At 41.0% G+C, this 24,847-nt stretch overlaps 4 protein-coding genes and 1 pseudogene across 5 annotated transcripts; 4 read left to right on the top strand and 1 right to left on the bottom strand.

The window, feature by feature from the left end:
• The first annotated feature begins 1,567 nt into the window (after positions 1-1,567).
• Positions 1,568-3,062, top strand: LOC138411909 (trace amine-associated receptor 7a-like). The gene has a single exon (XM_069533465.1). The coding sequence runs from the start codon at positions 1,699-1,701 to the stop codon at positions 2,542-2,544; it is 846 nt and encodes a 281-aa protein (XP_069389566.1). The 5' UTR covers positions 1,568-1,698; the 3' UTR covers positions 2,545-3,062.
• A 1,632-nt stretch (positions 3,063-4,694) lies between these two features.
• LOC109641137 (trace amine-associated receptor 13c-like) lies at positions 4,695-7,026 on the top strand (annotated as a pseudogene).
• Positions 7,027-7,942: 916 nt separating this feature from the next.
• LOC109641138 (trace amine-associated receptor 9-like) lies at positions 7,943-9,409 on the top strand. Its single transcript, XM_020105486.2, has 2 exons — positions 7,943-8,318; positions 8,574-9,409. The coding sequence occupies exons 1-2, from the start codon at positions 8,155-8,157 to the stop codon at positions 9,379-9,381; spliced, it is 972 nt and encodes a 323-aa protein (XP_019961045.2). The 5' UTR covers positions 7,943-8,154; the 3' UTR covers positions 9,382-9,409.
• Positions 9,410-11,747: 2,338 nt separating this feature from the next.
• On the bottom strand, positions 11,748-13,206 carry LOC109641133 (olfactory receptor 4P4-like). Its single transcript, XM_020105481.2, has one exon. It carries the CDS (start codon positions 12,744-12,746, stop codon positions 11,748-11,750), a length of 999 nt encoding a protein of 332 aa, XP_019961040.2. The 5' UTR covers positions 12,747-13,206.
• A 1,487-nt stretch (positions 13,207-14,693) lies between these two features.
• Positions 14,694-24,694, top strand: LOC109641131 (uncharacterized protein KIAA2012 homolog). 2 transcript variants are annotated; one of them, XM_069532488.1, is made up of 25 exons: positions 14,694-14,774; positions 15,061-15,185; positions 15,363-15,494; positions 15,599-15,745; positions 16,136-16,328; positions 16,461-16,606; positions 16,703-16,910; positions 17,119-17,189; positions 17,383-17,572; positions 17,875-18,048; positions 18,396-18,563; positions 18,955-19,080; positions 19,154-19,228; positions 19,391-19,458; positions 19,550-19,615; positions 19,767-19,824; positions 19,898-20,090; positions 20,279-20,428; positions 20,549-20,705; positions 20,902-21,070; positions 21,153-21,541; positions 21,655-21,848; positions 21,926-22,098; positions 22,194-22,413; positions 22,666-24,694. In XM_069532488.1, exons 2-25 carry the CDS (start codon positions 15,075-15,077, stop codon positions 22,829-22,831), a joined length of 3,744 nt encoding a protein of 1,247 aa, XP_069388589.1. In that variant the 5' UTR covers positions 14,694-14,774; positions 15,061-15,074; the 3' UTR covers positions 22,832-24,694. The 2 variants fall into 2 exon arrangements, with proteins under 2 accessions (XP_069388589.1, XP_069388588.1); XM_069532487.1 differs by having other exon boundaries at positions 16,703-16,925.
• Positions 24,695-24,847: the final 153 nt, after the last annotated feature.

Here is a 24,847-nt window from a genome sequence, read left to right as displayed (position 1 = left end):
AACAAACTCGACATCAACACAGGATCAACACATGATGCAACTATTGCTCCGTTCACCAACAGTTCAAAGTAAACAGTAAACTTTTGTGTTTTTTAAAGCTGAAAGTTGAAAAACTTCTACAAACCAACATGAACGTGGCATGATCCGTCAATCACAAACTAACAAACCTGCCTGTTATCACCACTGATATCAGCTTTACAAATAACAACAGTTTAAGAGACGTCTCTTTCCCAGACGTAACAGTGAATCTGGTATTGTTTAGCCTTTTTAGCTGTTTACACGTATGTGCATGTCATCATGCAACGCGTGGTCTTGGGCCGACTGTAACAGAAAACAATCACAGAAGCAGTTTTGCGGCGTTAACGTGAATGTACACATATTTCTTTTCATTGCAAGAACCACAAGTGACCACCGGATCAAACTGTCAGTCTGGATTGATGACAGCATGTATCTGACTCTCTTTACTGAGCAACAGCGCCCTCTGCAGCCACACAAGGTCTATCAATGTGTTGTCTTTTTATCTGATCTACAGTTCAGTGTTGACAAAGAAATAAGTAGGATGTCACTCAGCAGAGTTCACGGCCCAACAGTTCCCTCATGACATCACATTCAAATTCACTAGATGTTTAGTTGGATCTGCACCAAATTGCACAGATTCTTAAATTTCAGTCTCCTGAACATGTCGGTGTTAGAAAAGAGAATCCTAATTCCTGGAATTCATTCTGTCCGGATTAATGTCACATCCTCCCACAAAGCTTTGTGGTAATATCTGTCCAGCAGTCGAAAACGTAATAATCATAAAATCAGACAATTGAGATAAAACAACTTTTGTTTCCTTTCTTGTAACAAATGATAAGAAAACAACAATAACAACAACAACAGACCAGAACAACATTGTTTAAATGCAGAATAATACACAGTCATGTTTTATGTCATGAGGTCGACATGTGGGGAAATAGCAAAAGAAATGAGTATAAAAGAAATCTCTGATAATATTGATCATATCATGTGGGAATGAGGAGATCTTTGTATAATTAGACTGATTTGATCCTTTTCTTTGAATTCAAAATGAATTTAAAACTGATAATTAATAAATAAATCAATGCTAGATAAGTGTGTGTGGATGTTATTTCTCGGTGAACTATCCCTTTAAGCGGACTGTTGGTAGAAGAATGCACTTTACTGAGGTTGACGTATTGATTATCAAGATTGAATTTGCATATGGGAGTGGAGGAAGGAAAGAGATAAAATAGACTGAGACGTGGTTCGGACGGCTGCGAGAGCTCCGAAGCTCCTCCTCTCTCTCTGAACATGGAGGCCCTGGAAGAGGTCGAGCTCTGCTTTCCCCACATCAACACCTCCTGCAGGAGGACGACCCTCCCTCACTCAGAGCTCATTTACAGTGGGCTCTCCTGCGTCACTCTGCTCACCGTGGTTCTCAACCTGCTCGTCATCATCTCCATCTCCCACTTCAGGCACAGATCAAATATTTCTCCACATCGCTTTGAAAATGTTGTTTGCTTGTTTTTCTGGCTCATGAAACACGAATGAGAACAGTTTGGATTGATCTGTTCTTTAACATTACAGGGACATAAATACTATAAACATCATTTTGTGCTTGATTGTGTCATGTTACAGAGTAATTCATGGTCCTATAACTGCTGAATACACGTACTGCTCCATCTACATATAAGACGTATGTGTTCAGTGTTGATATTCTCCCATTTCAGGCAGCTCCACACCACCACCAACCTCCTCCTCCTCTCTCTGGCGGTGGCAGACTTTGGTGTTGGCGTCCAGCAGATGCCGGTTCTCCTTCTGCACAACCAAGGCTGCTGGTACCTGGGCAGCCGCATGTGTGTCGTGCATTACTTTTTAGGTTTCCTCGTCATCAGCGTGTCCGTAGAAAGCATGGTGCTCATATCGGTCGACCGCTACATAGCCATTTGCGACCCCATGTTTTACACCACCAGAGTTACCCTGAAGAGGGTGAAACTCTCCGTGTGTCTGTGCTGGATCTTTTCTGTCATTCACAGCAGCTGGATTCTGAGGGATTTCTTAAAAGAGCCAAACAGGGTTAACTCCTGTTATGGAAACTGTGTAATTGTCATCAGTTTTGCCGAAGGACTCGTGGATCTTGTCGTGACCTTGTTAGGCCCCATTCTAGTGATTGCAGTTTTGTACTTGAGAGTGTTTGTGGTGGTGGTGTCTCAGGCTCGAGCCATGCGCGGTCATGTCGCAGCTGTAGAACGCTCAGAGTCTGTGAAAGCTACGAAGTCTGAGCTGAAAGCCGCCAGGACTCTGGGTATTGTAATTGTTGTGTTTCTACTCTGCTCCTGTCCGTATTATTGTTTCGCTGTTGCGGCTGAGAGTAACCTCGTCGGGGCGTCATATGCAGCTCTTCAGATTTGGTTGTTGTATTTTAATTCCTGTTTAAACCCTGTGATCTATGTTTTCTTCTACCCTTGGTTCAGAAAAGCCATCAAACACATTGTTACACTGAAGATTCTGCAGACTGGGTCCAGAGAGGGCAAAGTGCTGTAGAATCACAGTGGGACGGAATGACTGAAGAGAAAATGTTCAACCTCTGTTCATTATACGGATGCACAAATGTTTTTGGTTCTGATGGAGACCTGGTTTTAGGGTAAATTCTCTGTATATCATTATCTACAGTGAATCTAAAATATTCTCACCAATACATGCTTTTTATTTGAGGATTTTTTTTTCCTAAAGTTGAAGCCATTGTAATTGAGTAGGCCTATAGGCATTTGTTTTTTAATCCAATACAAGCATTGTGAAAGTAAGTTGTTCTTCTTTGTAAATTAAAAATTGAATAAAACGATTCAGAACATTCACAAAGTACTGGAACATAAAGTAGAATCAGTCACAGTCAATACAAATGGACAGAATCATTTATAAGCATAACTCAACACAGAGTTACAGGTAGAATCTTCACTCATTCATGGGAAAATATTAATTATTAAATATTATGGAGTGGAGTTCTGTCCAGGGTGCTTTTATTTTGTAACTCTAAATACACTTTCCACAACCGAACATTTGAGGTGAGGGGTTTTCAGGTGGTTGAATTATACAACTTCGCCACTAGATGTCGCACTTGTATCACTTAAGTGAGATGAAAACCAGAATGGTGAAATTTAAAAGATTTGATGTAGTTGTTAAGAAATTATATAGTTTAGTCATTGTTCTGTAAAAATATAATATAATATAATTAGGAAATATATATATCTGTATGAGATTCTTTAAAAAATCTAATGATTTTCAGTTATTAAAATCATATTTTGATTAATACTTTTATTTAAAAAAAGAAAATGAATATAATCATGCATTTAAAAAGAGGTTTTTATTTATCGAAATATCAATGCAATGTAATTCAATATTATTTGAACAATAAGTCAAAATAAAATAATGATATTCATTTATGGACAAAAGATTGCACTTGAGCTGATAATAAAATAAAAGCTAATTGCACCGTTAATAAATTGAGTCATTCCTTAATTGACACATAATAAAATGTTTCAATCTTTAATCGAGCTTAAGTTGTATTTTTAAGGGAAAATCTTAGATTTCAGTAAATTTACATTATTTGTAAGTGTTCCAGTCAAAGTCCATGTGATGAACGTTGCTTCACTGTTTTTATTCTGCAGCAAAATACAAGAACAGAAAGCACAACATGATAATTGGATTCAAGCACAAGTTACTGCAAGAGAAAAGTTTGATAAACATGATGAGCAGACACATCTTGTAAATGTGCCTGGTAAACACCACTAGAGGGCGCCCAATGAAGGTCTTCAGAGCAATGACGGTTTGAATTGTACACATCATTTACCTTTTTTATGAAAGTGTATAATCAATAAAAAGTATCAGTGGACGATGACGAGTTGTGTTTTCCACTAATGAGGTTTTTCATCCCTGTCCATCGGTTTGTTTTTTGCTTCGTGTTTCTTTGTGAGGAAGCTGATGCAAAAACTACTCAACAGATCAAGAGAGAACTCATAACATTTTGCTGTGGATCCAAACAATGGAGCAGATCCGGCATTATTTTATAATTTTTTTTAACATTACCACTTACCAATATAGTTGGGGCTCAGATTTGGCCCACAGCCCGCACGACTCACATCCCGCATGGAATGACGGCACCTGGACGGTGTGCTCCTGTTTGCAGATCTGGGCCACATGAGCCATGGAAGTACTGCATGTCAACCAAAGGTGGCCTGAATTTGCTGTATGCTCTTTTGGCCATAATCACCATTCACCAAACGATAAGGACGACATTTACTTTGGGACAGTTGAGTCATATTTGCTATTTTATTCCATTTTGTTCAATTCATGGAGATTTGATGAAAGAAATGTGAATCTAACAGGTTTAATTGCAGGTATGAACTCGAGCGACATTTTAGTTCTTTCTGCTGTGTCTCTAATTTCTGTGTCGTTATAAAAAGTTTTATGTGTCAAATTCAAGTTGAAGTTTTACCAAACACACACACACACACACACACACACTCATTGTGTTATTAACCCCCTGCAGGGCTCAGTGTGACCCATTAGCTGCTGCTTGTAACCGTGCACCTCTGTGCATGAGGACATTTTCACACCTACTTTCATTAGCGTCACACAATGAGGCGACTGCGATGGTGGTGTCACTGCAGCGGAAAACAAACTCGACATCAACACATGATGCAACTATTGCTCCGTTCACCAACAGTTCAAAGTAAACAGTAAACTTTTGTGTTTTTTAAAGCTGAAAGTTGAAAAACTTCTACAAACCAACATGAACGTGCCATGATCCGTCAATCACAAACTAACAAACCGGCCTGTTATCACCACTGATATCAGCTTTACAAATAACAACAGTTTAAGAGACGTCTCTTTCCCAGACGTAACAGTGAATCTGGTATTGTTTAGCCTTTTTAGCTGTTTACACGTATGTGCATGTCATCATGCAACGCGTGGTCTTGGGCCAACTGTAACAGAAAACAATCACAGAAGCAGTTTTGCGTCGTTAACGTGAATGTACACATATTTCTTTTCATTGCAAGAACCACAAGTGACCACCGGATCAAACTGTCAGTCTGGATTGATGACAGCATGTATCTGACTCTCTTTACTGAGCAACAGCGCCCTCTGCAGTCTCACCTGGTCTATCAATGTGTTGTCTTTTTCTCTGATCTACAGTTCAGTGTTGACAAAGAAATAAGTAGGATGTCACTCAGTAGAGTTCACGGCCCAACAGTTCCCTCATGACATCACATTCAAATTCACTAGATCCAGATGTTTAGACTCTTAAATTTCAGTCTCCTGAACATGTCGGTGTTAGAAAAGAGAATCCTAATTCCTGGAATTCATTCTGTCCGGATTAATGTCACATCCTCCCACAAAGCTTTGTGGTAATATCTGTCCAGTAGTCCAAAACATAATAATCATAAAATCAGACAATTGAGATAAAACAAGAATAAGACAAAGGAGTGTTTTCTTATTGTTTCCATTTTAGATTTTAATGCTTTTAATTTCACCATTGTGTTCATGAGAATGGGATGGACGGTAAAACAGAATTCCTCTGAGCACAACTGTCAGTCAAGTGCATGATGGAAAGTTTTGTGGGGGGGGGGGGGATTCCTTAGTGTCCGTTGAGCAGTGGCAGGAAGGGCGACCCGGAGGAGCGAGATAAAAGCGAGCACGACTGGAGAGAACGACAGTCGGCAGCTTCTCCTCTCTGACGATGGAGAATCCGGAGGGAGGTGAACTCTGCTTCCCACGACTCAACAGCTCCTGCAGGAAGCCCAGCCAACCTTACACCCAGGCCATGCTGATCTACGTCCTGCTCTCCTCCATCTCTATCATCACCGTGGCTCTCAACCTGCTCGTCATCATCTCCATCTCCCACTTCAGGCAGATATCATCCTCCTGTTTACACGTGTTGGTATTACCAGTGAAGTAACTTCTGTGTATTACAGTGTAGTGATGAATTTCTCCCTCTCCAGGCAGCTCCACACCCCCACCAACCTCCTCCTCCTCTCCCTGGCCATCTCAGACCTCTTCGTCGGCATCCTGCTGATGCCGGTTGAAATCATCTACATAGAGAAATGCTGGTTTCTCGGTGACATCGTGTGCACGCTGTATTACGTCCTAGACTACATGATCACCTCGGCCTCGGTCGCCACCATGGTGCTGATATCGTTTGACCGCTACATCGCCATCTGTGACCCTCTGCGTTACCCCACCAAAGTGACGAAGAGACGAGCACAAGTGTGTGTTTGCTTTTGTTGGGTTTGTTCTGTTTTCTACAGGCTTCTGCTCCTGAACGATCACCTGCGGCGTCCAGGCCGGTCCAACTCCTGCTTCGGGGAGTGTGTCGTCGTCATCAGTTACATCGCGGGAGTCATTGACCTCATCTTCACCTTCATCATTCCCATCGCTCTCATCATAGTTCTGTATCTGAGGGTGTTCATGGTGGCTCTGGCTCACGCTCGAGCCATCAGGACTCACGTTGTGGCCGTGACAGCTCAGCGTTCAGGGACTGTGAAGAAGACAGAAATGAAAGCAGCCGGGACTCTGGGCATTGTGGTCGTTGTGTTTTTGATCTGTTTCTGTCCGTATTTTTTCCCAACTCTGGCAGGTGAAGACACGTCCATCGATGCTTCGTCTGCAGCCGTTGAGATCTGGCTGGCTCATTTTAACTCCTGTCTGAACCCGGTCATCTACGCCTTCTTCTACCCCTGGTTCAGAAAATGTATTAAACTCATTCTCACTCTGAAGATACTGAAACCTGGCTCCAGAGATATAAAACTACTGTAGAGATACACCGTCTTTAAAGTCACAGGCTAATAGGTCATTATTGTTCTGTATCTGTGTAAATACTTCTCATTAATGTTCGTCTTATGTTTAACATAAATTCAGAATCAGGTTTAATTGCCAAGCAGGTTTACACATACAAGAACTTTGCTGTGGTGTATTTATATAAGTATAAATATACAAACTTAAATATAAAAACTACCATAAGCGATTGTGCAATACCTTGTAAGTAAACGCTGGAGACTGGATTGTGCAAAGTACTAAGAGGTGTATTCATGTTTAAAGTATTTATACATAAGAAAAGGTGTGACAGAGATCAAAGGAGCAGAAATAACATGAAAGAGGTTTTGTCAATAATTTACACAAGTAGAAATAATGTGTATATAAGCAATCTAACTGTTATCATGATCCACCATGACGATCTATAAGTGTTGCAGTTTGTGATGATATCATTTGTTAATCATCACTTAAACATAAAGACACAATCGTTTGAATAAATATCACAATAATATAAAATTTAAAAAAGGATAAATGGATAAATAGCAGTTGTGATGCAGTGACAGAGAAGATGCAGTTTGCTCCATTCTGTCGGTTTGTTTCTGAAAATATGTTCAACTCGCTTGAAAACAAGAATGTTCTCGAAAGACAAATTTAGTTTAAAAGAAAATAAAGTCAAAAACTCAGGAAAAGCACAGAAACAAACATGTTCTGTGTTATTCCTTTGTGTTTGTTATTTTTATATGTAATATATAATGTACTGATGCTTCTCAATGTGTTTCAAGAGACAGAAAAAAGAATGAGGTGAGTTATAGAGATTCAAAAGTGATCATTTCATTTTTCATTGTTCGTATAATCTAACTTTTGTTTCCTTTCTTGTAACAAATGATAAGAAAACAACAATAACAACAACAACAGACCAGAACAACATTGTTTAAATGCAGAATAATACACAGTCATGTTTTATGTCATGAGGTCGACATGTGGGGAAATAGCAAAAGAAATGAGTATAAAAGAAATCTCTGATAATATTGATCATATCATGTGGGAATGAGGAGATCTTTGTATAATTAGACTGATTTGATCCTTTTCTTTGAATTCAAAATGAATTTTAAAATGATAATTAATAAATAAATCAATGCTAGATAAGTGTGTGTGGATGTTATTTCTCGGTGAACTATCCCTTTAAGCGGACTGTTGGTAGAAGAATGCACTTTACTGAGGTTGACGTATTGATTATCAAGATTGAATTTGCATATGGGAGTGGAGGAAGGAAAGAGATAAAATAGACTGAGACGTGGTTCGGACGGCTGCGAGAGCTCAGAAGCTCCTCCTCTCTCTCTGAACATGGAGGCCCTGGAAGAGGTCGAGCTCTGCTTTCCCCACATCAACACCTCCTGCAGGAGGACGACCCTCCCTCACTCAGAGCTCATTTACAGTGGGCTCTCCTGCGTCACTCTGCTCACCGTGGTTCTCAACCTGCTCGTCATCATCTCCATCTCCCACTTCAGGCACAGATCAAATATTTCTCCACATCGCTTTGAAAATGTTGTTTGCTTGTTTTTCTGGCTCATGAAACACGAATGAGAACAGTTTGAATTGATCTGTTCTTTAACACTACAGGGACATAAATACTATAAACATCATTTTGTGCTTGATTGTGTCATGTTACAGAATAATTCATGGTCCTATAACTGCTGAATACACGTACTGCTCCATCTACATATAAGACTTATGTGTTCAGTGTTGATATTCTCCCATTTCAGGCAGCTCCACACCACCACCAACCTCCTCCTCCTCTCTCTGGCGGTGGCAGACTTTTGTGTTGGCGTCCTGCAGATGCCGGTTCTCCTTCTGCACAACCAAGGCTGCTGGTACTTGGGCGACCGCATGTGTGGCGTGCATTACTTTTTAGGTTTCCTCGTCATCAGCGTGTCCGTAGGAAGCATGGTGCTCATATCGGTCGACCGCTACATAGCCATTTGCGACCCCATGTTTTACACCACCAGAGTTACTCTGAAGAGGGTGAAACTCTCCGTGTGTCTGTGCTGGATCTTTTCTACCATTCACAGCAGCTGGATTCTGAGGGATTTCTTAAAAGAGCCAAACAGGTTTAACTCCTGTTATGGAAACTGTGTCGTTGTCGTCAGTTTTGCCGAAGGACTCGTGGATCTTGTCGTGACCTTGTTAGGCCCCATTCTAGTGATTGCAGTTTTGTACTTGAGAGTGTTTGTGGTGGTGGTGTCTCAGGCTCGAGCCATGCGCGGTCACGCTGTAGAACGTTCAGAGTCTGTGAAAGCTACGAAATCTGAGCTGAAAGCCGCCAGGACTCTGGGTATTGTAATTGTTGTGTTTCTACTCTGCTCCTGTCCGTATTATTGTTTCGCTGTTGCGGCTGAGAGTAACCTCGTCGGGGCGTCATATGCAGCTCTTCAGATTTGGTTGTTGTATTTTAATTCCTGTTTAAACCCTGTGATCTATGTTTTCTTCTACCCTTGGTTCAGAAAAGCCATCAAACACATTGTTACACTGAAGATTCTGCAGACTGGGTCCAGAGAGGGCAAAGTGCTGTAGAATCACAGTGGGACGGAATGACTGAAGAGAAAATGTTCAACCTCTGTTCATTATACGGATGCACAAATGTTTTTGGTTCTAATGGAGACCTGGTTTTAGGGTTAATTCACTGTATATCATTATCTACAGTGAATCTAAAATATTCTCACCAATACATGCTTTTTATTTGAGGATTTTTTTTTCCTAAAGTTGAAGCCATTGTAATTGAGTAGGCCTATAGGCATTTGTTTTTTAATCCAATACAAGCATTGTGAAAGTAAGTTGTTCTTTTTTGTAAATTAAAAATTGAATAAAACGATTCAGAACATTCATAAAGTACTGGAACATAAAGTAGAATCAGTCACAGTCAATACAAATGGACAGAATCATTTATAAGCATAACTCAACACAGAGTTACAGGTAGAATCTTCACTCATTCATGGGAAAATATTAATTATTAAATATTATGGAGTGGAGTTCTGTCCAGGGTGCTTTTATTTTGTAACTCTAAATACACTTTCCACAACCGAACATTTGAGGTGAGGGGTTTTCAGGTGGTTGAATTATACAACTTCGCCACTAGATGTCGCACTTGTATCACTTAAGTGAGATGAAAACCAGAATGGTGAAATTTAAAAGATTTGATGTAGTTGTTAAGAAATTATATAGTTTAGTCATTGTTCTATAAAAATATAATATAATATAATTAGGAACTATATATATCTGTATGAGATTCTTTAAAAAATCTAATGATTTTCAGTTATTAAAATCATATTTTGATTAATACTTTTATTTAAAAAAAGAAAATGAATATAATCATGCATTTAAAAAGAGGTTTTTATTTATCGAAATATCAATGCAATGTAATTCAATATTATTTGAACAATAAGTCAAAATAAAATAATGATATTCATTTATAGACAAAAGATTGCACTTGAGCTGATAATAAAATAAAAGCTAATTGCACAGTTAATAAATTGAGTCATTCCTTAATTGACGCATAATAAAATGTTTCAATCTTTAATCGAGCTTAAGTTGTATTTTTAAGGGAAAATCTTAGATTTCAGTAAATTTACATTATTTGTAAGTGTTCCAGTCAAAGTCCATGTGATGAACGTTGCTTCACTGTTTTTATTCTGCAGCAAAATACAAGAACAGAAAGCACAACATGATAATTGGATTCAAGCACAAGTTACTGCAAGAGAAAAGTTTGATTAACATGATGAGCAGACACATCTTGTAAATGTGCCTGGTAAACACCACTAGAGGGCGCCCAAGCGCGCCATAGCATAGTAAATGGAAGCCCTGGGTGCAGTGCAGCTGTCAACCAGCAGATGTCAGTGTAGAAAACTAAGTTTGTCTGTGAGAAGCTTCGAGTGTCATCAAGATGAGAAAGAACTTCGATACAGACCGTTCACCAGCTGCTTGCACGTGTTGCCATAGTTACTGTGAGAGCACGTGATGTCACACCTGCTGAAGTAGCAGCACTTTGTTTTTCCGTGTAATATATATGTAATATATTCATCTAAAGTTGTGGAACTACTTGTCTCCTCACAGTGATCACAGGCTGTAGATCCAGGAGCAGCTACAGGAGGTGGTGTCAGTGTAGTTAAGTGTGATGAGTGTCATTAGGTCCTGTGCTGTGACCTCCCTGGTGTGACACCTCCACAGTGTTGAACAGGCCTCAGGGAGCAGGAGCGGCTGCAGCCAGGCTCGATAATTACTGACCCAGTGGCTACTGTTTGTTTTCCTTCTGGGATGTTCCACCAAGCAACTCAAACCTCAGTAAAACTTCCCTTTAGCTCTAATTACTTATTGACAACAAATACACCTGCATGGTTCTACGGCCAGACTTTCTATTTTTTTACACAATTATTGTCAGGCAAATAATAGATTCAGCAAAACCTACTGATATCATTTCTAATATCGTTCATATTTATTGGTTTCACTTGTGTTTTTGCCAAATTATCTGTGTTGTAAGTATCTTTACTATCATGTCAACAATAAAAATCATGATTCACTGTCCTCCCTCGTATGTCACATAATAATTAATTATTATTATATTTAATATTACTTTTAAAACTAAATCATTAATTCAAAAATAAATGATCATAAACATACATTAAACCTGTTGAATATCCTTTAGTCTGCATTGGAAGTATTTCAGATTTCATTTGTCAGTTCCCTTTGGTGAAGAGGGATGAGGGTTTCTTATTTATATATAACTGCAAAAATCTGAATTAATCAAAGTTAATAATAATTAAAGGAATTCACCTCATTACAGACGAGTAACCCAAGAACATTCAAGCCTTGTAATTAATGCAACATATTTAATGACGTGTTCACATTCTGTACTGTGTGTGTGTATGTTGTCAAAAAGTGTTTAGTTAATAATGAAGTGTGGGATTTAAATACGCTCCAGGAGAAATGTAGAGTTGCGATGTTTTTAATGTCAACAGGTTTTTACAAGCATTTTTAATTTTTGACAGTTTAAGACCGTAGATCACAGGATTGAGAAGAGGCTGAATCACCATCGCATACGCAGACAAAAAAACACAGAGAGGGTACGGAACTGAGGACGCGTCAGATCTCTGTGAGATCAAACTATAAAAACAGGCGAACACAAAGCTGATGAGGGACACAAAATGTGGAGTGCAGGTTTCCAAAGCCTTCTTTCTCGTCTCTTTGGAACCTTTTAAACACACTAACAAAATATTTCCATAACTGTATGAAATATAACTGACAGGACCGGTGACCGTGACAATGAGACCGAAAAACACATCGTGAACCAGAGACACGGTTCTGTCTGATGAACAAGAAAGATCAGCAACTAAGTGATGTGCACAAAACACTTTGTTGATAACAGTCCCACAAAACTTTAAACGAACAGTAAAAGACAACAAAACTCCAATCTCTAAAAAGCAAAATGTCCAGATAAAAAGTATGACAATCTGTACTTTTCTTTTCGTTATTATGACGCTGTAATGTAAAGGTTTACAAATGCACACGTAACGGTCGTATGCCATAATTGTTAACGTGCCAAATTCAATAGTTCCGTATGTATGAATGTTAAATACTTGAATGAAGCAGAGGGAGGCGGATATTTCATGAGTCTCTGACAAGATATGCACCATGAAGCAGGGCAGCAGAGACGTGCTGCCGTATATCTCATTAACAAACAGACCACACAGGAACAGATACATGGGCTCGTGCAGATTTTGGTCCATATAAATAATGATGATAAGAACAGAGTTTGCAACAATCACTGATATGTAAAATAGCAGAGCCAGAGTGAAGTACAGGTACTTTAACTGTCCTGCGTCACCATACATAGCCAACACAAACGACAGAGTCTCTGTTGAGTTCTGCATCGTCGTCGCAGTCATGAGGGTTAATATGTTTCCCCACAAGACTTTGGAGGATATGTGTGAAACGCTTTTTCAAGGGTAATTAAAGAAAATCACTCAAGCAAACTTCTCTCCTTAAGAATTCAACCCTGAACAGAGTAAAACTGTTATTTGTAAAATGTGTGGTTACAGAATTCAACTGTAGATAAACATGATTTCATTCATTACTTTAAGTATTCATAAATATGATTGACATTGTACATAAAAAAACATGTCAAGATACAAGAGTTAAGACAGATGAACGTTTGTGAGACCCACTTCCAAACAGTTAAAAGCTTTTGTGAGCAAGTCGATCGGAATCGTGTACATACCATTCTGCCATATTTCACATTTTAATCGTATCAAAACTTCACAGATTGATGGTCAACAGAAAAGTGCAGAAGGAAACCTCCCCTCACCACTGAGACCAACTGCAGCAGCTCCTCCACCTTTATACTGAAGCCGGTAAAAAAAAAAACACGACGAGCAAAATGTGATGCAAGTCCAGACTGAGCCTGATTCTCTCATTCAATGTCGTCACGTTTACAGAGAATCTCAAATCAAGTAACTTTTTTTATATTATTAAGAATTCCTCGAGGGAATAAAATCAAATTTGGGACAAACTCTTGACTTCAAGGTTCAGTGTGTAAGATGTAGGTGAAAGGGATCTACTGGCACAAGTTGAATATAAAATAATCCTCAAGATGTAAATTGTATGAATGGGCCCTTTATATTTAAATACTTTATATTTAAATACTTTATAATTAAATACTTTATATTTACATCGAGCGGGGTCCTGTCTGTGGAGGTCACCATGTTTTTTACAGTTTACACATCTTTTGAGTTTTTATGAGGTTCACCACAGGTTCTCTGTCACGTTAGGAAGAGGAGGGTGAGGTGAAGGCGGGATTCAGCTGCAGCATACAACTTCACCACTAGATGTCACTAGATTCTACACACTGTACTTTTAAAGATGAACTGAATATGTTCTGTTGGTCAAAGGTCAAAAGATCAAGGCCACTGTGACCTCACAAATCACCTGGGAAACGCCTTGGGGGAGATGATCAGTAATCAAACCAGAGTGGCAGACGTCCACCAAGGGCCCAGTCTTGCAAAGTTAAAGGAGGGAATACAAAGACAATCACTGTCTCTGCCCGAATGTCAGATCCTTCCACAGAGTTTCAGGGGTGAAAACACATACCGGCCTCAGTCGGGCCAATAATTCTGCCAGTCTGGAAAATAGTACAGATAATGTTTGTATAATAATGTCAAGTCTTGTTTGGTACAAGGTGCCCAGTCAATTCTCTCATAAGACTGTAACCTGGTCTGGAAGCAAACTGAGCGTGTGTGTGTGTGTGCGTGTGTGTGTGTGTGTGTGTGTGTGTGTGTGTGTGTGTGTCTGTGTGTGTGTGTCACTGCAGCCACGGAAACAGAAAGAAACACAGCGCACCAACTCGAGAAAACCTAGCAACTGGAACAAATGGACACGCAAACATGCAAACACACATATTCAGGTTTTTGTGCTTTACCAGGACTCTTTTTTTCCCCCGACGTGTTCAGGGGTGTTTGAAGAGTAATTGGAAATTTTGAGGTTGTGGGTAAAGTTTGAAGTCCGACCTCCATGAGATAAACATGATCATCATCATCCAGAGGGCCTTTCGGTCACTTTGTTGTCAATAGGTCGAACTGTTAGTTCCATATCGAATAGATCGAGCACTGAGAGGGTTTGAGGTCGAGGGTTTGATCATATCGATGCGCTGCTAAGTTTGAAATCCACTGTCCTAAAAAAAGAATTAAAAACTCTGCACATGGACAAATCGTCGTCCTCAGTTGGTCAGCCTAAGTTGACAGTCCACTGTTGGCAGCATAGGAATGTATGTGTGTGTGTCAGTTTTGAGAAGCTGCCCAGATTAATACAATCTCTCTCTCTCTCTCTCTCTCTCTCTCTCTCTCTCTCTCTCTCTCTCTCAGGCACACACACACACAGCTTGAAGAGAGACAGAGACACACGAGTCAGAGAGAAGACAGGTATGTCAAATGTTTTGTATTTTAACGGTTAATTCTCTTGAACATGATCTAAATGAAGAAGCTGTAATAATGAGCTGATAAACTAAACACACCTCTCTTTCTTATTGTCTTTTCTCCTGTAAGTCTGTGACCTCCCCCCCCCCCCGGGAGTTAATTATTCTCTTGGCGATTGAGGAATTTAGGTTTATTTAAATTATCCAGCCAGATTTAGATTTGACAACATTGTTATAAATCTCGGTTATTTGGTGCACGTTGGAATTTACGGAATGTCCTGATCATCCACCAGCTTGAGATGACATCATGAAGGAGTTGTCTCTGTCCCTGCTGAGTCGAGGCTGTGGTCGATTCATCTCATCCAAGAGAAACCCTGGAAGACATGATGGACGCCTGGACGTCTGCTTCACACCACAGGTACATTCATTATTTTGTCGGAATACAGTTTATACAGTATTTGTATATGTTTTGTATCGTGTGTCAGTATTTAAATACACATTAGTTGCCACGTCAGTCCCCAACCAACTGTCCATCAATCAATCGAGACTTTCGTTGCTGTATAATTCAACAATATAATCCATTCATCTTCCAAAGGATTACTACATCTGGAAGTCCCAGGAGTCTCTGCTGCGTTTGTCCAACAGTGGTCGTCTACTCGCGGAAGCAGAGTCGACCCTTCCAAAGACGTACAGCACTCGTAGGGGCCCACTGCTACTGTACTCCCAGGTATTTACATATTACTACAGTGACAGAAGCACAGTCAATAAGATATCTACATATATACATGCGGACAGACAAACCATGAATTTCACCCTTTCCTTTAAATCCAGGACCTGGTTTCTATGGAAACCAGTCGTGGGTCAGTGGCTGGTCACAGGAAGAAGCGGGTTGTGCGACGGTATTATCAACAAGTGGAGAAGCAGCTCAGCACCCTGAAGGAGCTGACAGCGGCCATTTTGAGCTACAGTAACAATCCGGTAGATGGGGATGACTTCTCTAGATATACTATGTGTATAATTTATATGTGTTTGTTCTGTATTATTTAAGACAATGTTGTTGTGTGTGAAGCTAAAACACCTGGATAGCCGGATAGCAATCGTTTCTGTCATTCTGTTCATGTTTCTGATGAGTGTGTGTGTGTAGTAGTGGGGGGGGGGGGGGGTGGCCTCAAACAAGGTGAAACCATATTTTTATTTATGACGTAAATTCCACATTTTGCTTGTAGTGAAGTTTAGAACCATAACTTTGACCTTAAATTGGATAATTGTGTTTATCTCTCATTGTTTATGTACAAAATATCAACAGATGTTTGCTTGTCATGGAGTTCCTCTGCAAAAATGGAATCTGATGTGTCTCCTCTTCTACAGTTCTCCTCTTCCCGACTCGCTCCGTCCCTCATTCCTCCTCTTCACCTCCCTCCGGGTCCAGATGTTCCCTCTCCCAGTCCTCAGCCTGTTCGCCCAACACCAGCACAGCCCAGTCCAGAGCTGTTGGTGCAGTTGGACCCAGTGTGGCTTCCTGCAGAGGAAAACACTGAACAACTGGAGAATCAACCTGAAGGTAGAAACAAATCAGACAGGGAGAGAGATTCCCTTCCCAATACACACTTGGACTTGTGTCTTATTTTGCTTTTTGCTGAGATAAAAGTGACCGAAAGGATAAAACCAATTCTAAAGTGAACGTTCTCTGCAGATGAGGAACTGGACAACAGGAGCAGAGTCAGGCTGGATGTGTTCCTCCAAATAACCTGTACCTCCAGGAGTCCAACCCCACAGACGGAGCCTCCGCCCTGGGAACATTATGTAGCTTTAACCCCTGAGGAACCAGAAGAAGATCAGGTGTCTTCCTCATTTCTATAAAAACAAATTAATGCTCCTTTATCGTTGCAAAATATGAATTGTGTGTAATTCATTGGTCTTTACTACCAACTGCAGGCGTTCTATGAAATGTGTCTGCCGCAAACTGAAAGTTCACAGTACACTGAAATAAACCATCACAGTACAGGAGGGGATTATCCCCACATGAACCTTTTCCACGACATGGCGGATGATCCAGACTGTTCCATTCGGAGAAGCAGTGAAACACTCAGTGATAAAGGCAACTGTGAGAGATCGATGAGTGGGAGCCGACACGGGAGGACAGGTCAAGTTTCACAGGGTGGCCGCAAATCCCTAAAACATGTTAAACTGTCTTACATTCAAATTAAAAAGTATGAATCTGTCTTAAAATTCAGATTGCATTGGTCGGGTACTGCGTCAGTAGTTGATGCCAAACTGTTTGTCTGTTAGTATAAGAACGATAGTTGGTAAGAGAATGACGGTGAGGTTATGATTGCATCTCCAACACACAGGACTGCACCTTCCTCCACTGGAACTGGGAAAATCCGCCTGTTACAGATCCTCCGGAGAGAAGACAGACTGGGTAAGACATCAGCTTCTAGAACAGCCCGATGTCCATCAGTTGAAAAAACCTGACTACTGTTTAGTGGACGGCATACATTAGTGTATTTTTATAAAGCAGTATATTTTATGTCCAAACGACTTATTGGTCTACATTGTTGTTGGACAAGTACAAAAAGTGCATGTTCACCATCTATTGTGTTGAAATGTTTCAGTTGGACGGTTCCGAACACTGTGCGCAGCATCTACCTCCCATAGCAGTTCCCCCCGCACGAGTGATCCAGGATCGGAACCAGCAGGACGTCCGACCTCGATCAGAAAGAGACACGGTTCAGTCCAGGGAAAATCCGAATAGGCTCCGTCTGCCGCCTTTGGTTCTATCCTCACTGTTTCCTGAACAAGAAGGTAAACAGAGAAGACATAAAACTGTCCTTTCTATCCAACTGATTAAAACTGACTCTTAATCTCCTACATTTTAAAATTTAATGGACCTCGAACTTCAGTGATTTCTTTGCTTGAGGCGGAATCTACTACCAGAGGGAAAGTGTTGGTCAGATTGTCCATGTTGCCTCCTTTACTCCTCATTCTTAACAGGTCATAAATAAGGACGGATTCATTTTAACCTCCTGTTGAGTCAACAGTTTGAATCATCAGGAGCATTTAACTTCAAGTATCTAACAGTGTTCCATCCTCACTCTGCATTTCAGAGAAGATGAGTGTGAAGCAGAGACGAGAAAGAGAAAAAACCGAGAGACCTTACTTTAAAAATCAGACGGCAGCAAGAGGAGGAAGAAGAGAAGGAGGAGGAGGAGGAGGAGGAGGAGGGGGAGGAAGGCTGCCGTCTGAGAAAGGTGCTATGATTCTGCTGGAGCCAGGACATGGTACAGTGCACACACACACACACGCACATATAATATTTTAAATCTAAAATAAATCACAAATCCATATATTGTTGGATATTTTTCTAAACTAGGTTTGAAGTTTTGTCTAAATTGTATTTAAGTAAACTCTTCACAGTCCTGGTTTTGCACCGACCATGTACAGATTATTACTGTCTCAGTTTCTAGTTGTTATTTTTGTCGTTAGTTTTCTTGTTCTGATTTGTGATTCACGTCTTTCTCAACACTGCAATTCTCCATTGAGTTTAATCAAATGTTGTGTTTCTCTACATTTAATTGAATCTATAAAAAGATGTGGAGGTGGTGTTTCACTCTGTCTCCTCCTCCAGAGCCTCCTCTTCCTCCAGTGTCGCATTGTGTCGCGGGACGGAAAGGTCCGGGCCGGCAGAGCTCTTTGGCTTTCTTACAGAACCGACTGCCTGACCTCCAGGATCCCTGCGGGTCCAGGGTTGCTGACAGAGCTGTGGTCAGGGGCCTTCTACCTCTGGAGCTGAGAGGTAATTGGAGATGGAGCAAACCATGATCCTCAGAGTATGAAGTAAATATACATTATATGTTGCTGCATGAATGGACTGTAGTTAGTTTAAAGCAAACAAACCTCACTAAGCTATGGGGATTGTTAATCCAAGAACTGTCATTAGGTCTTAAATGACCATATTTAAAGGAGCGATGTGTTTCTTTCCTCTAATGTGTTTTAGAGCTTTTTTTGTGAATATAGAAGTAAAGTTAAAAAGTCCAAAGTCTGTATTTTTATTATAATCAAACAAATTCAGACGTCCATTATTTGCACGTAGACACGAAAACTGAGACATCTGCTTTCAAATGTGTAATCTATCCAAAAGTCTTGAACCTGAAAGTCTTGTTTCTTCAGAGCTGTTGTATTGTCAGATTTGCAGAACGGCGAATTTGTCGGCAGCCTGATCCTGGGTCCTGATGGAGAAATCATTCAGCTGTCTCTGTACGACAACAACAGCCAGGATCCATCTCAGGTCGATGATGGAACACAACGGCAAGGTACGAAGGACGAGCCAAAACCTGCACATCATCACAACAGAGTATTTATCCTCAGTAACTCACTGGTTTTCAGCTCTCCAGGTTCTGTCAACAGACGGAGAGACGTTACCCTGGATCATTGTGCTGCAGCCTGAGGACACACACAGAGGTCTGCACACTCACACACACACATACATACACACTGGCAGAAGTTGGGGATACGCTGAGGCTAAAACAAATATTTAAACAACCTCTGTGTGCATGACAAGAGTCTTTGTCCTTCTCTTTGCTCTAACCGATCATTATTGTGTGTGTGTGTGTGTGTGTGTAGACGGAGCAGTGGAGCTGAACACAGATGCTCTTGTAAGTAACGTGCAGCAGCATCTACCCACACACAAGGTGAGTTGGTGTAAAGATCCAGGATCCTCTCCAGGTGCAAGAAGTTTTATTTTTTCATCATCTTGTTTTGTTCTGTTTCTGTTTACTCCAGGGAACAGAAAGTCACGGGTCTGTGGGTCAGTTTGCTGCACGGGAGCGAAGACTCAGAACCAAACAGGTCAGTCGGCTTGATCTGATTCTGTCTGTGCTGGTTTGTTTTCTGTCTCTCCTTCACAATAAACTGACCTGAAATGATCCAGAATACTGGAGAAAAGAACCGTCTGCTCTGTACTGTCTGATGAACTGTGGGATTTCTGGTCTCCCACCAGTTCCCAGACGTCCATGGCTCGACTGACACATGTTCAGCCACCAGCCCAACTGACTCAGGTCCAACTCTGCTGCTTATTTTATATAATTTAAATTGGATTTTTTTATTAAAGTGTTTTGTTTGTTGCTCTAGTGGCTGTGACCCTGAAAAAAACAAAAAGTGCAGTAGCAGGTACGGAAACATTAACAAAACCAAAGAAGGATGTGAGAAACAATGTTAGGATGCCTCCACTGAAGGAGCAGAGAGGAGGCGACGCTGAGTCGGAGGAGGAAGAGGAGGACAGGACAGGACAGACTGGACATTTGTCTGCATCACAGCGACCAGAGTTTGTTTAATTCATGTTTAATTTGATGTTTTAATGTTACGCTTCGTTAAATTCTCCAGAAAACCAGAAGTTTTCTAGATGTCCCTCAGTAGATGGTCTCTCCATTCTCCATTTTTTTTGTATTGTGAAACGTCCAAACCGTTTTTTTAATTCTTTGGGTTGATGTGAATTACTTTGACTCTCTTCAGTCAGTCCAGAAAGAAGCATCATGATAAAGATGAAACGTTTGGCAGCGAGCAGAACATCAGAACAACTGATGCAACAGCAGAAGAAGCTGTGGACAGAAGGAGGAGGAATATTAAGAGGAAGGGCGCGGAGGAAGCTGCAATAACCACCGGGTGGATACGATGAGGAATAATCAAAAACTGCAACGAGACGAAACCTTGCAGATTTACATTTTTCAAAAATATTCTCAGTAGTCGTTGCACTTGCTCACACAGTGTTCTTCGTTTACGTAGGAAAAGTGGTAAAACTGCAGAATCAGAGGGACAGAAGACATCAGGCAGAGACAGAGGACGGCAGAGACGAAAAACAGAAGACACTTCTCAACCAATCAGGAGCCAGAAACCAGAGGAGCGGACAAACAGAGGAGCAGCAGAGACTCCTCCCTCAGCGGTGAGAAGTGACATTCACACTGAAGCTGTGTTTATTAAAGTTATTATATTCTCAAAGTTTATGAAGTATATTAGTAAAATGGTTTAAATACACAGAAATACTCTATGAGAAAATATTCATCCAAAGAAATGCATGAAATCAGACACCATCCAGGTTTACAGTTACTTTTCTGTCTGTTTTAATCTCTGCCTGTCAGATAAAGGAAACGAGAAATGAGAGAGAAGGAAAGAGAGGAGAGGTGAAGAAGAATGTGGAAGGAGGAGGAGGAGGAGGAGGAGAAGCAGTAGTGAGGCAGGAGGAGGTGTCTGCTGGGAAGAAGAGGAGGAAGAGGAGAGGGAGGCTGACACACAAAGATTTAGTTGTTGGTAAGACAAGTTTTATCCAAGTACCACTAACACATGTACGAGAGATTCCACTAACACATGATGTCTTTTCATTTCTCCACAGAGAACCACGATGACCCTGTGGAGAAGGAGGAGCTGGAGATCGACCAGGAGCTGGAAGAAGAAGAGTCTTTCCTAAAATCCCCCAAAAGCCCGTCTGCAACACAAACACACAAAAACAAAACCAAAGCAAAGACGAGTGAAGATGTGGAAACAGATCTTCTCTCCAGCAATGACGATCACAGAAGCATCCGATCGGTGAGTTCACTCAGGTCCAGTGAGGCTGCGTCCCTCCTCCATCGCTGGAGCTCCAGGAGGTCCGCAGCCTCTTCCTGTTCGGGGGCAATGACAGCCAGCGCCACAGGTCTCGCTTCAGCATGTGGCCGTCTGTCGTCATGTTCCACTGTCATGGTGCCGGACGAACAGCTAATGTTGAACCCAGTTGAGCCGGAGGTTGGTAGAACACGAGCTGAAATAATAAACAGCACTTGTGTTTGATTCATTTCATTTCTAAAATGAAATAATAAACGTAGTCACAGTTCTTATTTGGACTCTTTGTGTTTTAGTTACCCAGAATGAGTCAGGAGGAGGCGGCTGCCCTGCGTCTGGCCCAGCGCAGAGAGCGACGGAGGCAGGAGGTGGAGAGGAAGAGGAGGGAGCGGGAGGAGGAGGAGAGGAGGCAGCAGGAGAGGGAGCAGACGGAGGAGAGGATGAAGAGCGAGCTGGAGGGCGAGAGGAGGAAGAGAGCTGAGGAGCTCAGGTCCTACCTTCAAGGATATAACATTAAAAAAATTATGGTACCCTGCTCCGTCACTGATCTTCTGTCTCCATCCTCAGACTGAAGAAGCTGGCAGAGGAGGAGGAGAGGAGGAGGCTCGAGGAAGAGGAGCAGGCGAGAGTCAGACGGGAACAAGTGCGAAGAGAAATGGAGAAGAGGAGTCAGGAGGAGAGAAGGAGGCAGATGGAGCGACTGCAGAGGATGAGAGAGGAGGAAGAGCAGAGGAGGAAAGGTGAGAGGAAGTAAAGGGAGGATAAGGGAGAGGAGATAAGTAGTCGGATCCGCAATCATAACTTTTTGAAAATCTTGTTTTTCGTTCTCTTCCAGCTGAGCTTGAGCGTTTGCAGGTGGAGGAGCAGCAGAGGCAGGAGGAGGAGAACAGGAAGCTCCAAGAGATGGATGAGAGCGAGAGGATAGAGTACCTACGTTTGAAGGAGCAGGAGGAAGAGGAGAGGAGGAAGAACGAGGAGGAAACCAAAAGGAGAGAAGAGGAGGCCGCTCTATGGGCTGCGGAGCAGGCCAGGCTACAAGCAGAGCAGCTCGCCAGGTATATTCTGTAATTATTATTTTTTTTTTTTTTAATCATTATTTTTAATTTGAACTATTTATTAACTTGGTTCATATTTGATAAATAAACTCTGGTATGATTCCACTTTTATTGCCAATTAAAATATACATTGAATTATTTTTAGTCTATTTATAGATTAATGCATTCATTTATAAACACATTCATTAATTAAGCTGAAACAAAGGAGAAATCATTTAATGTCTGTCACATATCTGCTCCCTCACTGTGCAGAGAGGTGGCGCTGTTTCACCAGCAGTTGGCCTTCAAAAGGGGTCTCGTGTTGGAGGCCGGAGGTCTGGAGAGCACTCAGGGAATCTCCCGGCCGTGGATCTACTCGTATTTCCGTTTACTGCAGCTACTGGGTCTGACTCCGTCTCAAGCCGAGACGACGAACTGACGAGTGGAAACAAAACATGAATCTCTCACTTTGAAAGATCAATAAATCACCTGACGCACGTTCACTGATTCTTTCCATCGGTCACATCATCAGATTTTCTGTTTCAATTAAAGATGATATGAGAGAAGTTCAGAATCATGACATCATCACAGAGACAAAAATCAAGTCTCAGGTGCTATCGTGAGACTGTCGTTAAATCTAAAACATATTTAAAGAGATAAGTCACTTCTGAGGACCGATATCCTGAGAAGAGTTTGAAAATCTACAAACTCGTCGGAGCCGTGTCGAAACACAGACGTCGTTAAGTGTCCGCAAACATTACAACAAACATGTGTGTGACAAACATGTGAATGAAGCAGAAGGAGGCTTTGATTTCGTGATACGCACCATAAGGCAGTGCAATAAAAAACTACTCAGGAATAGATTCATGGGCTCAAGCAGTTTTGGTTCCAAATATATAACCACAATAATATTGGAAGAAATAACCAATAGGTATAATAGCAATGTCAGGATTAAATTCAGATACTAAAGAGACTAAAGAGGTAGTTTAATAACTTCCTACAAGTTTGTGTGGTTCTTTTTTCAAAATAGAGGAGAGTAAAAGTACTTTTAAGCACATCCTGTAAAAATATTCAGTTTGATTTAAGGACAGTACTTGATTAAATCTACTTGATTACATTCCACCACACTGTGAGAAGAGTTCTTAATGTTTTAACATTTCAGTGACGAGAACGTAAACCCCTCGAATCAAGACTTTCAACTTTAAAAGAGACATTTATATTTGTTCAGGCCCAGAGATGATGTAAGGGAACTGTAATGAAGTGCTCTGCTGTGACGTCCCTGATGAGCTGACCTCAGGGAACACGGCTGCAGCCACACTTCATACAGCTAATTACTGTACGACCCAGTGGCCACTGTGTGTTCCCCTCATGGGACAGTCCTCCACACGAACCTCACACAGGACGACCACAAAGATTTAATATGTTTTATCATTATTCAGTCTCAGAGTCCGTTTGTCGTTATATTTTAATGATTCACTATGAAGCACAATGCTGAGTAAGGTTTTTTTTTTTTTTGGACGTACGGTTGTTACAGTAGAACTGGTCATTGTGGGATTATCTTCCTTATCCTGTGAGAGCAATTAAACCAAATGAACCACAGTGGAACAAAACATCTAAAGAGGTAAACAACCTGGTCTCTGAAGGTGCTGTCACGTCCACCTGCTTTCTCTTTGACACACTCCAGAAAAAAGTTTTAACACATTGTAGTTTATTCAGTTAGAGTATTAGGTTAAAAACTACAGTGACAAGCTGTTTTATTATGACTGCAATCCTATTTTAGCATCTGTGGTGTCGGAATGAACGCAAACATTGAATTTATATAGTTATGTCGTCTGTGCGATAACATGGTGGGCAAAAAGCAAATGTTAGAAACTTCAATAGTGCAAACTCACTTTTTGCATATAATTGAATTTGTAATATCGTAATAGGCTGGTTAGCGCTGGTCGCCTCGGAGCTCGGGATGACGTCACACCTGAATAACGGGTGGATAGAGTTCCAGTGGCATAGGAACCATGTTTACGTCAGTTCGTAACAACGCAGTACGCTGTATTTTGCGTAACTTTGTAGTAACACGTCCACAGACAGTAATTGGACGGTACTCGTGTGAACATTTGATGACAGTTCTGCTAATAAACATTAAAAAACTTTAGCTGTCACTACTGTTCATACACAGACATCTTGGAGCTGGGGGAGGGGAGTGTAACACATTTACATCACCTCCACAAGATGGCAGCACCTGCATCTGTGAGGTTGTGGCTTCATTTTTTGTACAGAGGGAGGAAGTGACATAACATAATGGATTCAAATAAAAAAATAAAAGCAAACATGTCGGACAGTCTTTTAAAGTAAATGTGTAGAAGACTGGAACTTAGAATTTCAATATAAAACCAATAATGATCGATACTGAAGACGAAGGGGGGAGGGGTAGACATGTTTGGAACAGAGTGATCATCTG

This window comes from Paralichthys olivaceus, chromosome 10 (assembly GCF_024713975.1).
Source record: "Paralichthys olivaceus isolate ysfri-2021 chromosome 10, ASM2471397v2, whole genome shotgun sequence".
NCBI classification, from domain to species: domain Eukaryota; kingdom Metazoa; phylum Chordata; class Actinopteri; order Pleuronectiformes; family Paralichthyidae; genus Paralichthys; species Paralichthys olivaceus.
Note: the sequence above shows the minus strand (reverse complement) of the source record. Positions and strands in the feature narration are given on the sequence as shown.